This window comes from Pelodiscus sinensis, chromosome 2 (assembly GCF_052426305.1).
Source record: "Pelodiscus sinensis isolate ZL-2025 chromosome 2, ASM5242630v1, whole genome shotgun sequence".
In the NCBI taxonomy this organism is placed as follows: domain Eukaryota; kingdom Metazoa; phylum Chordata; order Testudines; family Trionychidae; genus Pelodiscus; species Pelodiscus sinensis.
The window spans coordinates 87,975,337-87,992,067 of NC_143053.1; the positions used below are offsets into that span (position 1 = coordinate 87,975,337).

General features: G+C 39.2%; 1 protein-coding gene across 13 annotated transcripts in view; it reads right to left on the reverse strand.

Annotated features, from left to right (window-relative positions):
* Positions 1-16,731, reverse strand: part of PIEZO2 (piezo type mechanosensitive ion channel component 2) — a 422,273-nt gene that overhangs the window by 92,450 nt on the left and 313,092 nt on the right. For 9 of the 13 annotated variants that reach the window (XM_089776309.1, XM_075920988.2, XM_075920987.2 and 6 more), the window contains 7 exons: positions 16,283-16,503; positions 15,391-15,539; positions 13,589-13,762; positions 5,730-5,762; positions 5,170-5,399; positions 1,025-1,185; positions 38-214 (listed from right to left, as the gene is read on the reverse strand). In XM_089776309.1, coding sequence (XP_089632435.1) covers positions 38-214; positions 1,025-1,185; positions 5,170-5,399; positions 5,730-5,762; positions 13,589-13,762; positions 15,391-15,539; positions 16,283-16,503 — 1,145 coding nt within the window. The remainder of the gene's footprint in view (positions 1-37; positions 215-1,024; positions 1,186-5,169; positions 5,400-5,729; positions 5,763-13,588; positions 13,763-15,390; positions 15,540-16,282; positions 16,504-16,731) is intronic. The other 4 variants (XM_089776310.1, XM_075920989.2, XM_014570678.3 and 1 more) reach the window with 1 other exon arrangement.

Consider the following 16,731-nt stretch of genomic DNA (forward strand, 5'->3'; position numbering starts at 1 on the left):
CCTGGCCATTAAACGCTTAATATGCACTACTACTCACCATTGTACAATTACTGGAAAAGGTGCTAGGGTCAATAGATGTGAGCTGATATAACATTTTGCAGACGATAATCACACATGTCCAAACAGTGCAGACACTTGATGCCAATGGGCGGAACTGAGCATATGGCAAAGCAAGAGCCCAGGCAATCAAAAACACAAAGTTAAACAGAGACACCTGAAAACACAAAACAGAAATTACACACAGCAGCCAGATGACCAAGCACCTTATTGTGACCTTTTATTCCTAGAATACCTCATACACAACAGGCATTTAAAAATCCTTCAAGACAAAGAGTCGAAAACAAGATCTAAGAAAAGTAATGAAAACAAAATTTAAAACAGCTCTCAGCATGATGCTAGACATGAATGTAACATACTTAACAACAGTTAGTGCAGGGGGTGGGAGGGAAGACTGAGTAATCCGTTAGCTTGGAAACAATTCTAACTTCAAAATACTATTAGCACCATTAAACACAAAGGGCCACACTGTGCTTGGAGCAATAATGCATACATGTTGGACTAGTGGTGGTAGAAAGGCTAATTTTTGTAGTAGGGGACACACACACAATTACTCTCTATCCACACCAGACAGAGTTCCCTCTCTCTCTCTCTCTCTCTCTCTCTCTCTCTCTCTCATCGGAAGGGCCTGCTAGTGGGAAGGAGGAAGACAGAGGAACTATGACTTTAGATCCTAGAAAATTAAACAAAAACTCCCCCTCATGTCTTATTTGGTGGAGATGACTGGAGAATTTTCTGGGCGACAGGGATCTTCACTCCCAACTGATAACTTTAAACAGAGATGGGACTTCAGGATTTGATTAAGCACCAGCACCTAAAAAGCCCAGCTGGATTATGGACCTTCAGTTAAGCCTGCACTTAAAAAATAGGTTGGGACAAGTGGTGGATAGTGAATACACTGCTGTGGAAATACCACCACCAAGGATCAGTAAAAGGACGAGATTTTGTCAGCATAAGTTTTACTTGCCTCTTTCACTGTGACCCAGATGATGTATGAAGAAACAATTTTGATAATGTGCAGCTCCAAAAGCCACCACACAAAAACTTGCATCTTATGAAAATATTCCAGGAATTTTAAGAATAGCACCGTGAGGCGGTCGATCACCAAATGCCACTTGTTTCTTAAATCTGCAAAGACAAACCCGACGGAATCACAGAAAATATATCTTTTCTTTTGTTAATTTCCTCATCACTAGAAAATAGTAAGGCAGGATTTTTTTCCACTCAGCTCCAAAGGAAGAGACGTAAAAGTGAGTAAAATCAGCTCTGATTTTCAATGGGGAACAATCCAACAACAAATCAAAGGCTACTAGAAAACTACTTGTGGCATTGACTTGTGCATCCATTGGTGCATGCATACTCAGGTGGCGGATCTGTGAATCCAAGGACCATTGACTTAATCCACCCCTGTTTATCTTGTAGCCAAAGATCAAACTGTTTTGTTTGATTATATTTAGTGAATATGGTCCTAGTCTGTTCAGAAAAATGTAAACATGAAAGTAATATAAAGGCTATTTCTTCCTAGCAAACCTTTATGTCAGCATTGAGCAGAATCACATTTCAGCCCTGAAAATGATATTGCAGAGAGTGGAATGGGAAAAACTGCCCGATGCTAGCATATGACTGAACACTGCTTTCTAAAAGCTGAATATGTCACTGAGATAGTTAAAAACCTGTTCACAAGCCTCGCAGATATTTACATAGTCCTTTGGGAAGAACAATATACTGTAATGGGACTTTCTTGAAGTATTTTATGGATCTGCAAACTTTCCCTGCAGAGTTTTGCTTTAAATACAACTTTTTTAGCTACTTTCATTGTTCACTTAGCATTTGTATTGTAGGAAAACTGCTCTGATTCATACTCATAAAAACATACTGCATCATAAAATACTGTATTTTGCTAATCAGTAAATGAAGCTAATCCGTGTTATGAAAAACACAGAGGTAGCATCACAGATGTATTTTGACAAATGTAATTCGCAGGGAACAGCCAAGTCAGTAGGAGCAGTCAAAGAAGGAGTTTAAGCAGGTAGTGTGGCACACAGGTGTAACCAGCTGGACACGACCCGCCTCCCTCCTCTTCACTGGTGTCTAGCTAACCAGACACACTCCTCTGCTTTTCCCTTCTTCCCTGACCTGGGCTTTCTTAGTTATAATTTGTGAAGCTTTTTATCATGCCTTTGGTATGTTATTTTTAGTACAATGCAATTTCTTGTACTCAAGGCCATAAGGCCCCACTTTGCTTAGAAACCATATTGCTTATGAATATGTATGTAACCTGTGGAATGTGTGAGAGGTACGAATGAGAAATACCCACCCAAAAAGACAGTTTAGGATCCGTGACCTTTTAAGGGAGACAAAGACCTTGTAAGCAGATAAATCAACTGAGAAGCACCCAGAAAATCTCTCTCTCTTGGACAAGATGTAACATCACAGCAGAAACCTGGGACCAGCCCAGAGAAAGTAAAGCCTCCTGCAGATTCGAAAGGCTCTCCCAAGGAACATCATGATCGAGTCTCTGAGAGGCTGACACCTGGCCAGCACTCCAGCCACCAGTGAAATCAAAAGTAATCTACACCGCACTTGCAGACTGTCTCCAAACTGCCAGCATGAACATGATGTCAGAGTGTGAGTATCACTTTACTCTTAAGAATCTGTGCCAATAAACAACCCCAAAAGCAATACTGCTTTAGCCCACCCTTTGTTCGGGTTTGTTCCTCAACAGGTCTAAGGAAGTGCAACAACAGGAAATGGAAGGGGAAAGATGGAGCCAGTCGAAAGGAAACCTCCAGTGCTCCTGAGGCCAAGCATTTTTTAGGGTGACCCTCATCCACACATGAGTAGCATTAGATTTCCTATCCTTGGGGAAGAAAGGAAAAAACTGAAGGGAGTAGCCAGAGACTAAAGGTGGCAGAAGCACCTACAGAAGCAATTTTAAAAGGGCCAGGCAGCCCACAAGGCTATCCACAGTTTTCACTCTGAACATTATTTTCCCTGTACTGATTGGCTGTTTGCTTCAGCTGAGGGAAGAGGGCGTCGAGGGGGAGATAACATGCCCCTGGTGGCCTGGGAGGAGAGAACATGTCCCTTGACCCAGCCTCCTGCACTTCCCCCCACCATCTCTAAGGCCCTGCCATGAAGGACCTGGGAAGCGCTGGGTAAGTCAGAGTATATAATAAATAGCTGTCCCTTTCACTACCCCTTTCCCCTGATGGTCCAATGGGGTTATAGGTGCCCTAGTTCCCATCTCTGACCCCTTGCTGCTCCCTTGTGGTCATTATATAGTATAATTGTGCTTGCTAGCAGACCCCTCTCTTTCTATTATATGAGAAACAATCACGTTACAGGTACATCCGATTGTCCCGGCACAACCAAATCCTTACCTTGCTTTAAGTTATGAGAGGAAACTGCATTCCAAATTTAGTAGTCCTAGCTCTTACCGTTCATGGGGAGTTCTTGAATTAACAGACTCATAGATAGCCAGCCAGACAGACAAACTCTCTCAAATATATAGTAGATGAAATTCTGCCTTTTTGAGTGTCTGGCCAAATAGGTTATTTATTTTCATTTTATTTCTTTTTTCCTTAAAAAAATCTTCTTTGAAACTATGCCTTTTTATGCACATGCATGTATTACAATAGTCTTTAATGACATGATCATATACTATTTCTCAAAGAACAAAATGTTATACTGCATATTTTTATCATACTGGAAAACCACTTTGAAGGTGCCAGGTAAATGAAGCAAGGCATGCAAGGCATAGCCAGAGAAATATATGGCACAAGATATTACACATTAAAAAAAATAGATGGAAGGAATGCTGTATTATTTGAGAAATGGCATATAATGCTGTAACAAAGACTGTATGCATTACTCTGCTAAAATAATGCTGGCAATTCCAGAAATTTGAGTGCTTAACAGTGCAATTTTGCGATACAGCTTTTTGGTATACACACAGACACATGTGTATAACTTAAAGACACCTCACATCCACACAAAGACATTTTCTGTCCTGCTGCCAAGATCCATCCAGCACAGCACAGAGAAGAGGCCTCCAGGGAGTCGGTAACTGCTCCCTGACTCTTGGTTTGCCCCAGTGTAGGTTAATTTTCAACAGCTGGCTCAAGGGAACTTCTACCAGCTGGGGATGAGGCAGAGTGCAGCATATTCCAATCACACTTTTGCCTGCACAAAACCAGCACAGGAGCTGGGTAGGTCAGGGTGCTAGCCACTGTGGAGTCCTCTAGGCAGAATTCCCCAGGCAGGGAAGCATGGGTGGTTTCTGATCCCCTGAGATTACATGAGCTAAGTGTAGTATCTTAGAAAATGTAAACTGACATTTTGTTTGGAGCAGGTCTCATTGCAAATCTGTATTTTTGTTCCAGAGCACTACATATAATTGTATCAGTAATAGCCCACATTAAAATGTAAGGCCATTTCCAGACAGTCTGATTTTCCTCTATTCTACACACTCTTCCATCAGTTCCTGTCACTGATGTGTTATTTCTTTTGCTAATCTAAGTCATGCAGGGTTCTTGTTCATAATTGCATTACAGAAATTGTTTTGTGTGTTAGCAAAGGGTATCCAGGATAACAACCTTAACATCACCCACCCTCGTGCTTAGGCATTTTTATATTAATTTAGAATCAGTTAGATATTCCATGTTCAAAATTGAAAAATGTGACACTAAAGTTGTTTGTGAACAATGAAGCAGAGAATTTCCTGAAATGAATAATCTTAAAAGCATACAAAACAAACTAGAAACAAATTATTTCTTTAAGATTTCACATGGAAGGGGCTTTCCTTGAATGTCAGAAATCTCCCTATCCATCACCGGCTTGTAAAGGATTTTCATTGAGTAGAAACCAGTGGGGTTTTCTCATTTTGTAAGCATCCTATAGGTACCTGTTTGCATCCTAACACATTGCAGCATGTTGAATAATTAACAAGGAGACATCTGCTCAATCCACACTATTTTGGCAAACATTCTAATCAATATTAAAAGGAAAACAAATGTTACCTAAAATAAGATGAGCTTATCAAAGATGAACCACCTGCAATGGAAGTTCAGGAAAGTTAGAAAGGAACAATGTTACAGCCTCACCACCTACCTGAAGTTTCTTCTGCATCAGATTCATCATCATCCTCTTCCTCCTCTTCCTCTTCCTCTTCTTGCTCCTTCTCTTTCTCTTTTTCATCCCCATCTTTCTCTCCCTCCCCATTTCTCTCTTCCATGCTTTCATTACCATCGTCATCCAGCTTTTTATCCTCTTCCTTTTCATTGCTGGCAGTTAAATTCATCATGGTTATATCAGGTAGACTTCCATCTTGGTGCACCAGTCTGTTGATAAATAATGAAGTGTCAGCAAACTGAGCCATAGTGAGATCAGGAACACTTTTTTCAAGCAATATAATTAAAAAAAATAAACAATGCATGTATAAATGCCATTGAACTGGAAATGTTAATGATTCTGGTATTTTCTGCAAACTGAGTCAGAATGTATTAGTAATTATTTCTCACTAGGATGCTAGTAATTAATTAGTAATGAGTGGTTTTGACACCTAAACTTGACATTTTCCCCATTGGAGAAAATGGTCATAGTTTAAGATGTAGAAGTATGAAATGACACTATGAGAGAGTGAGCATTTCATTACTTCATGGGGGACTTACTCATTGTGGTGGTTTGGCATTTTTTTCTTGAGGCTGCTCAAAGTAATTGAAACAGAAAGAAAAAGGGAAATGAGAACAGAGGGGTTATAAAGGAAGATCAGAGATAACAAATACATCATGCTACATAACTACTAAAGCATTCTCCTATGCTGTCTGCAGCAGCCTTCCGATGTCAAGAGCATGCATCATGGCATTAACAGGGATTTTCTGCTAAAAATCATAGAATCAGAGCCTAAATGGAAAGTGAGCCATATAATTATGCTAAAACTAAAGTGGTAAAAAGGGTGCATATTCTCCCATGCTTTTTGTAATGCAATTGCGTTGTCACAGGTAAGCTATGCAATTCATATTTTGAATACATTTTCAAATATTTGATATGGAAAGATGCAACTGGGTGGCGAAGAAGCATGTTCATTTCAGTGATGTTTTTTCCTCCCAACTCCAGATTTATAAACCGTACAGAAAAATTTACAAGGTCACTGCTTCAATGGATTTGATAAAATCTAATTTTGGTTAGGCCTGAACATTCTCTCTCTTCTAAATCTTGCAGAGGTCATACCTCAAATCCCAGACTAGTAGGTTTTATGTGTTCCAGTCCCACAGTGGGGCAGCTGGGGCCTGGAGCACCAGCACAGGCTCCCCAATGCTTGGGGGAGGTGGGAGGGCAGCGGGAAAGGAGCCCTGAGCCTTGGGGGCCAGATTCAGGCAAGCTGGGGGCCATACCCAGCCCCCAAGGCTGAGGTTCCTCACCCCTGATTTACAGTATGAAGTGCTAGTATATCATTCAATTTTATTAAATTTAAACCATAAACCCTGACACTTAACTAGTACTTTTGCAGTTTAGTAAATTGAAAATCTAGAAATACCTATTTACTCTGTACAACATATTTTAAAATGTCGCTTATAAAACATGAACAGCACAGCATGAGCTGACAACGCAACAGTCAAACAAGCAAACACATCCTTTAAATTACTGGGACTTGAAACTTCCTCAAGTTGAAAATTCAAGTAGCTGAAATAAGGGAAAGGTTACAGAAAACTGGCTAATTGATCCTCACACAGTAAATTAATTGCATGCAAATTACTGAAAGGCACAGAAAAGGTACAGTACACAATATTGCTTTAATACAATAGTCAGTCACAAACATATATAATCCTACAAAGTGTACCTATGAAAATGATTACTAAGAAAAAAAACCATGGAATGTAATCTGAATCTGATGCCCATTAATCTCATTATGACTAAATCCTTAACAGTTACTGTATTACAATTGCATGGTCTACTGAAAGTAGATACCTCCCCATGATATTTTATTTCAGCAATAAGCAAGCACAGAAAAAGATATTAAGAGTGCGTGTTCTCAGTTGCAGCACAAATAAACCCAATTCAGCAAAGCTATATAAGAATGGCTAAACTTTAGGCACCTGAATAAATCCCACAGACTACTGAGCTCAATGGGACTACTCAGAGGTCTAAAGTCAGGTATCAAATAGTTTGCTGAAGCAGGGCCACATTTTACAAAGTTTAATATATGTACTAGAGCGAAGTTGAATAATTCATAGCGAATAGCTTGTTGCTGCATGCCTTTTAGCTCTTTGCACATTTTCTGCCAACAATTTGTTTTTCTTAAAATTCACTTGTTCAGAAACATTTGCCATATACAGGTTGGACCTCACTTGTCCGGCATCCTCGGGACTTGACAGGTCCTAAGCAAGGGGGATTTGCTGGACCAGAGAAGGTCCCTCCCCTTGTGGCTATATTGCCACTGGGCTAGGGCTCCAGCCTGCCCCTCCTGCTCCCCCCCGCTGCTGCTTCAGTGCGAAAGGCTCTCTCTAGCCCCACTACTGCCAGGGCCAGAGTGCCTTGACCAGAGCTGCGCAGCTGGGGCAGAGCTCTGCAGCTGCTTAGCTCCGCGGCTGGGACCAGAGCTCTGCGACTGGGACAGAGGGCCAGGGCTGGAGCTCTGCGGCCCTGAGGTTGGGACTGGGGCTGAAATTCCCCAGCCTCTGGAGCCTGGGCATAGCAGGAGCTCCACAGCCAGGATGGGGCCAGAGCTCCCTGGCCACTGCTGGGGTTGGAGCTCTCTAGCCACAGTCAGAGGGCCATGGCCAGGCTAGAACTTCCCGGGGCCTGGGAGCTCCGCTGGAGCTGGAAGTCCCCACCATGCTGTCCGTCCTACGTCCTCCACCTCCTCACACTCTGGGCTCCTGGCTGAGTCGCCCTCCTACCCCACCGCCAGACCTCCCTCTTTCTGGGCTCTGTGGTCCATGTCGGACCATGGATGTTGCCGGACCAGGAAGCCCCGGTTAAGGGACAGCCTCTAATTTGTTAATAATGTCTGGCCTGTAGAATATTCCTGAGCTGTCCATTGAGCATATTCCATATCCAAGATTCAAGCTGTTAGCTTTGAATGGACACACAGCTCATATGGCATTTTTTCTGCCCTCTGATTTGATGAAGGTCACTGTTACAATTCAGTTTCTGACCTAGGTGATACTCAAGTTTACAATTTCAGCACTTATTTTCTGTGGATGATATCCAATGCTTATTTAAAATGCTATTTCTCTGACCATTCCTGCCAGGAAATTCATTCACTAAGGTTGGGATTTTTAAGGGCACCTAAGGGGTACAACTGCTCATTCTCCTTTGATAAGCCCAGCCTAAAATATTAACAGTGAGGCTATGTCTACACTGCAGGCTGTTGCCAGCAGAGAGTATGCTAATGAAGTGCTTATTAGCATTTGTCATGCTGTCATTTGCATATTCTCTGCCGATGCTTTTTGAGCAAGAGGTTTTTGCACAAAAACAAGCAATGTAGATGGGTCTGTTTTGCGCAAAAAACTCTTTCTGCGCAAGATCCTTATACTTCCTTTTTTGAGGCATAAAAACCCCTTGCACAAAAAGCATCTGCAGAGAATATGCAAATGACAGCGCGACAAATGAGGCCCCGGCTGCCCCACTGTGGGACTGGAACAAATGCTTCATTAGCATACTCTCTGCCAACAAAAGCCTGCAGTGTAGACATAGCCTGAGTGTACACAAAAGGGGCACAGGTTAAGAAAATTATTTTTTGAGCAAGTATTCACAGAAAACTGGATGCATTTGCTAAATTTTATGCTTATGTTCAGGAGTAACAAAACATCCACCCCACTCTTATTCTTATCCTAATTAAAGAACACATATACATGAAAAATTCAAAAGAATCTTGCTTATGGAAATATTTTAAAAAGATAATTTTATAAAAGCATGATGACAATTTTAATTTTTGTGGTTTAGATCCTGTAAATTCAACTCCATATACTGCTTAACTGGCTTAGAAGGAGCAGAACTAAATGGTTTCAAAGTACTGAAATTTAGGTGTGTCCTCTTTTTGTCTACACTTGTATTACTTTCTATACAAGAAAGCTGTTGGGAAGGCAGAGGCTTTTATTTTTCTTCCAAAAAATAACTTGTGCATGGAATTTCTTTGACTCTGAAATTCATTCTCTAAAGTATATCTGAGGTAAAGATAGGTGTGGATATGGATGTGTGTACATGCATATACATACCAGTCTCCTGGACTAATTCTGTTAACTGCAGTCAATTGGAAATAACACTGACTATGCTTTTATCAAGTTTGAATGAGGTTTAAGAGAAGAATCTGAGTTAGAAAGAGAATTCACAGCCTCTTATTCTATGTGGCATATGTATTAACTGCAACAAACCATCTGGCAGGTTTAGATACTTAACCATTGTCTTCTTTACTTTTTTCAGAATACTGCAGAGCATGAGTGATTTTTGTTTAAAGGAACAGAAAAAGAAGCAAATAAAGTATATATTTTAGAAAATGAAAGGAAACACTGAAGTATACCCACCTATTTATTATTAGATAAACACGACCATTGACTTTAGCATGGCTACGAAGTAAGAGATGAAAGCGCAAGAATGCATGTGATGCCAATGGAGAAATGAGTTAGAGAGAAAAAAAGGAAACAGTTAAACAGGAATGAATGTATTTTGTTATCTGTTGCAGAGGCAAGCATTGTCACAGTGAGATACCATGTCTAAAAACTCATTACTAATCTTGCAGTGAAAAAGGCTCGGAAGCTTATAGGTACAATATAGGCATTACTAGATAGCAAGCATCTTCAGCTAGAAGGACTGTGGATAAATCTCAGGTACTGCAAAAATGTCAGAATAGGTTTTGTTCTTTAGCTTGAACTCATATTTGTCACATACAATATTTATTGCTTCTTTCAATGGACATATATCTATTTAACTATAGTATCTAAATAACCTAAATATATATTTTTACTATAACATCTAAATAACTCATAAGTTTTTAGCTCCACAATACCTAAGGGTTAAGAAATTACCATTTTCTCCATTTTATAAATAAGAAATTTTGGCAGAGAGAGATTAACTAGTTTTCCCAAGGCTACAAAAATAGTCTTTGACCCAGCAGGGAATCTGGGAACCTGAATCCCAAACAAGTGCCATGACCACCGGAACATCCTTCCTCTCACTTGAGTAGCCCAGTTCTGCCATTTTTCTGACACTTTGAGACATATCCATGGGTTAATTCCATTGTGTCATGTTCTAGAGGAACCTTCCTCTGACATTCACTGCGCCATCACTGAGCTATCTTCACTCACATTGAATAGTACCTTACTCCATTAATAGCTTCAGTGATTTCAATGAATCTTAGAACCAGACTAAGGCTTCAATTCAGGAAAGCATTCTTGTTCACAACAGAATTTAAGAATGGGCTTAACTTTAAATATGTTCCAAAATGCCATTAACTACCATGGAACTAAGCATGTGTTTTAAATGTTTTCATGAACTGGGGCTCAAAATCTAATTAACAATTTTTCTGTGAAAATGATGGTGCATCTACACAGCAGAGCTTAACTCAAAATAAGCTATGCAAATTGAGCTACATCAATTGTGTCGCTTATTTCAAAACTGAGAGCATCTACACAGCACTTATTTTGAAATAGAGCTCTTCCTCTGACTTCCTTTACTCCTTATACAATGAGGGTTACAGAAGTCAGGCAGGGTAAGAAGTCCTCCAGCTTGACAGTATTTTGACATTATTTAGAAATAACTGCCTGCTGTGTAGATGCGGACTAAGTTATTTTGAAATAACGCTAGTTATTTCAAAATAATGTTGCTGTGTAGACATACCCTCAGGTTAAATCTCTAGTGTTGTCCATATACTCAAATTAAAGGTTAGTGTTACCATGGCAATCTATTGATATAACACAGATAAAATTAACAGGAGTAGAATAAAATATGAATAGCAGGTACAATAATTGTGGTGCTAAGTGAAACAAACGAACGACTGCAAGTAGCTTTGATGGTTTTGTAGAAATCAGATCTTGTTATTGTGCATAACTACTTTTAAGAGGCTTTGTGTATCATAACATCTTCATTTTCTGCACAGCCAAGTTTTTACTGCTGTCAGCATTGCCAAACCAGTATCCATAAGTATGCAAAATCATAATGCATCTCATTCTGCTTCATGTACAATTAACAAAATTGATAGCTAAATTCTGATTCTAGAAGCTTTCCAGGTAGGATCAGCTGACACCTGGCACTGATAACACAGTGTGTATTAAGTGGGAGGAAAGCATCTGGAGTTTCAAATGTCAGGTAGAGATCATCTTAATTATTGTAGTAAAAAGAAAAAAACTTATTTTGATTTACAAATAGGACAGGCTTGCTGTGAAAGTTACTGGTGAAGAACTAACGTATGTGTCATCACTTTTAGAAAATAATTTGTAAAATCTCTTAAGTCCTAACATGACAGTTGTTTGCAACCAATAGTTAATAAAAGCTGGGTTGCATTAACATGGAACAAAATATTAATATGACAACAAATATACTTTCTTTATGGTTTTAATAAAACAAGGTCCTAAAATGCTTTCATAGAATCCTAGGGCTGGAAGAGACTTCACGAGGTCACTGAGTACAACCCCCTGCCCAAAGCAGGACCAACCCCGACTAAACCTTCCCAGCCAGGGCTTTGCCAAGCCAGGACTTAAAAATCTCTAGGGATGGAGATTCTACCATCTCCCTAGATAACGCATTCCAATACTTCACCTGCCCCCAGTAAAAGAGTTTTTCCTGATATCCAACCTAGACCACCCCGACTGCAACTTGAGACCATTGTTCCTTGTTCTGTCATCTGTCAATCACTACTAAATTAACTTCTACTATCAGAGTTCTTAGACCCTAGCATACAAGGATATTTTCATTGATTTAAAATTAAAATCCACACACAGTCACCTTCCTGTTTACTTTTTTCTGATATTGGTCATCTATTACATTGACCGTTCTGCTTTCAGAAAGACACTGACAGCACTTAAGAGTTGATATGTACCATTGGCTTCTCATCTTCGGCAATTACACTTCACCTTCATGTTGGTATTTGATGAGGGCCAGTATTTTATATCCTCTGGCCCTACACATAGGCTATGGCAGCAATAGCCAGAGGACAATGTTGCAGCACGAGTGCATCAGCAGAACTTGGACTGTGTCAGGCAGTTCTCTGATATCGTGCCTTTGGAATATACATTGGAAGCTGCTGCTTTGTTACTGAACACTGTGCAAAGTGTTCGATACACAGTAAAATGTGCTCAGATTCTGATGCACAGTTGCACAGTGCAAAGAAATTCTTGCAATTGAATATCAGGCACTTTCTACAGGACAAAGAACTTGCAGCACAAAAGAAGGTTCACACACAGATTATCTCAAAAGAAGCTTGTGTTCACTGTATGATTTAGTACTTTGCTAACATTAAAGAAGAGAGAGAAAAGAATGAAAAAAAGAGAAAGATGTTAGGAAAAACAAATAAGGAAAAGATTGTTGGGAATGTATCAACAATTTTTTAACAGTTCATTTAAACTATCTGCTCAAGAAATTTGTTCATGCATGTTCAAAAAGTAGAACTTATTCCAAATGGAATGCTGAATATGAACACAAACATACCTATATTCATTGCATCTGTATCCTGTACATTTAGGTGTATATATTCATGAGTACACATCAGATAGAGCTGACAGTGATTACCAGAGACATTGCTTTATTTCCTAAATTTCAACCAGTAAACAAATTATGAGGCAATACCAATTTACATCCGCACAATTCATTGATGGCACAATGCAGACTTCCCAAGTTCATGACCATAAAAATATCATGGTGTCACATATAGCTACATGTTATATTTAGAATGCAAACAATTTACTTCAAATTAACCTACCAAAATACAATCTAAAGCACTTTGGTACTTCACAAAAACAACAGTCAAATCCATTTATAAAGTAAGCTAATTTTTATCCTCTAATATTTTTGTGATATGGCAGTACACATTTGGTTTTTTGCAGAAAAATCTAAGTTTATAACATTAAATGTCTGCAAGTGGAGAGGCTGAGAGAATTCCATGCTCTGTTATACATTTTTATCAACTTGTACAATAACCTGGTGAACTGGCACAGTAGTATAGGGCAAAATTTTCAAAGGTGACTAGTGATTTAATATTTTAGTGTCTTAATTTTCAAGGGCTCAGTATGAGACACCTTAACAAAGAGTTCTCAAATATTGGGTACACAAAATCAATAGTCACTTTGAAAATCTTCTCTATTGTCAGGATTTTTAAAACGCGTATGTGGCATTGAAGCTCTTAGTGCCCATTGAAAGTGTCTGAAAATCTACCCCAAAATCTAAATGTCTGTGCATATGTGTATGTGGATGGAGTTAATCTGTGGGTCAGAAAAAAAAGGCAAATAACATTTTGTGCAAAGTAAATTGCTAGAGAACAATAGAAAACAGTACTTGTTATAGACAACAAATAGCTTTGTTTACTTAGCTTATTTACCTGTAAATAGTGCTGTCCTGTTTGCTGGTTACAGCTTTTAAGTCAGTGAGCTGAAGGAAACGGTCATGGAAGTAATGAAGGTGTAAGATGCACACCAATAAGAAAGAAGTTGGAATAAAGATACGTGTGAACAGCTCAGCCACAGAAAACCGTTTTAAACCAAGATCCTCTAGTCTGAAAAATAAAAGTCACTAAGTCACCTGTTCAAAATTACTTTTGCAATACTTCTTCCACATATCATGAGATAGATTGTCATAAAATGGTACAGTAAGTAATATAATTGTTCTTGTTATGTATCTTATCTTTTCTTTTTTCTGAACAAAAGTAAGAATAATGCAAATGTACAGTAACTTATCTTTATCTCATCTTATCTCATCTCATACCTTTAAAGGTATGAGACACACTAAATGATTACTACAGATTCAAACTCTAAAATCCGTTATACTCAGGTCCTTATATCAACAGTTTTCAATGTAGATTTCAGTGTAATTTTCAAATCAGCTTTTCCAGTTCCAAGCCAACAACTGTTATTACAACACATAGGCAATGGAAAGTAGTAAAAGAGGTTTTGCTTCTACAAAACAGTTTACTGGGATCATATACAAGATGACAGCTTTGGGATATATCTGCTGTTTCAAAGAATTTTGGATTTTCTGTTTTTATTTTTCATTTTTTGTTCTATTTTTGTTACAGCCTTTAAGACTATCTTTAAGTTACGGTTATGCTTTCTCTGTAATAGAAGGTCTGAACTTTCTTAATTTTGAAGCCTTTTTTTAATACATGTTACTTGGATCTCTGACAAAAAGGATTACAATTCTCTATTGAATTGGGCATATTCTCCTATTTCAGGGGAAGGAGTGGCAGAAAGCAAAAAGATTTACAGGATACCTCTACTAGTCCACCATGGAGTCAGAACTCGGATTGTCACTGGAGGGCAAAAGTAGTAGTAATTTAGGGCAACCAAATAGCAGGAACAGCAAAACATTCAGTAACATTTTTGTGTGGGTGACAACAGACTTATAGAGGCAGATGTTTGCTTGCGTGCATGGGGCAGCAGAACCTGCAAAATCAGTCATGGTCGGAGAAGGTTTCCTGACATTTTTTCCATCATAATAAGGAAGTGGAGGAAGGAAGTGAAAGAGTGCAAAACATCACCAGTTCTATTATGTCATAGTTAATGTGAACTTCAGATTTGCAAATTGTTTACAAATATTAGTGACAATCTCAGCTTTTTCACTATGGTTATGTGTAGACTACATGCCTCTGCCGACAGAGACATGTAAAATAGGCTACCCGACATAGTCAGTGAAGCAGGGATTTAAATATCCCCAGCTTCATTAAAGTAAAAATGGCTGCCACGCTGTGCCAGCACAGCTGATCATCCGCACAGCGCAGCAGTCAAGACACGGATCGGTCGACAGGGGAAGCCTTTGTCGACCGCTCCCTTATGCCTCGTGAAACAAGGTTTACAGAAGTGGCCGACAAAGGCTTGCCCTGTCAACCGATCCGCGTCTTGACTGCTGCGCTGTGTCGACAATCAGATGAGCCGGCACAGCGCGGCAGCCATTTTTACTTTAACTAAGCTGGGGATATTTAAATCCCCACTTCATTGACTATGTCGGGTAGCCTATTTTACATGCCTCTGTCGGCAGAGACATGTAGTCTAGACATACTCTATGAAAATTGGCAAAGACAAGCCAAGGAGCTTCACACGGACCTCTATAGAGTCTTTGTAGCAGTATGAAAGAATAACCAGCCATTTGTTTACTCATAATAAGTCCAAATAATATGAAAATACTTACTTTTTTTCGTCTAGTCCTGTCATGTTCATCCACAAACCAGGAAATGATTCAAACTGATATGTATAGATGAAGATAAGTACCAGCATAGTATAGACAACCACTGACATCCAAAAATATTTTAGGATTCGCCTCCACCATTCATAGTGCACCTGGGGAACAGCCAGTGAAGATGATAAGGCAAATGGATGCAAAAGCAGAAGAATCCACCAAACTATTTATTCTACTGTTGCAGGCAGTATAAAAGTATAAACTAACACAACGAAGCAATGGAAAAGTGGCCATCATCAGCAATCATACATGAAGTCATACAGTTCTAATGCAAAGATAATTAGTATTTCTAAATCAGTTAGGGATGGTGAAATTGGTCTGGAATCTGGATAAAACAACATGCTGAATCTTGGTCCAAAATTCGAAACAAACACCAACTTGATCCATTTTAAGTTAGCGGTCTTCCATTTTTCTTCTCATGTTTATTCAAGCTCTATTCTTCCAGTTTCCAGCCAGGGTCAAAAGGAAAAATAGCCAGAAATCTCATGAAATAACCTGTTCTTATAAGATACCCAGATCATTTCTGCAGACCCAAAAGGATTTGAGCAGTTCATTTTCTAATAATTTATTTTTAGGCTACCCATCACCATGGAATCTGAGTTCTTGTTCATATGTTTGAGTGATTATCCAAACTACAACTTGTAAAACTTGACCTATCTCTATCTCAGCCAACTGACTGAGGTTTAATAGACTAAAAATAGTCTACACTGTTGGGAACTAGTGAAGGGAAAATACACGATGGATTAAATTGTTACATTTTGAAAACAGTTACATTGGTGCTAAGTTAAAGAAGAGGCACCAGAGAAAGCAAGGAAAAATGTGGCTTAGTATTGCTCTCATCTACCTGGTACAGGGCCACGCAGAAGAGGAAGAGCATCATATAAATGATTTTGTACATGACAATTCTTCCCTCAAAGCTGACGAAGAAGAACATTCCCCCACAAACATAAATCCAGTATTTAATGAACATCGCCATCACCAAATTTCCCAGGACTTTCATAATGTCCTGTTCATCCTCCTCCTCTTCATCTGCTTCCTCTGTCACTTCTTCTTGCAGTTCCTCTTCTGCAAAGACAAAAATCACACTGCATCACCCTCAGCCTATTTTAGTGCATATTTCCTTGCAATTGTAATCTCCCCAAAGTAATGCATAAAAGCTTTATGCAGGACATGGAAGCTTATGTAGAAATGTAGGGTGGGTACATTTGGATCTATGCCTGAATTGACTTCATCATTTTATGTTTCTCATTGAGGGAGAAGATTCACCAGAAGGCTGTAGAGCAGCGATGGGCA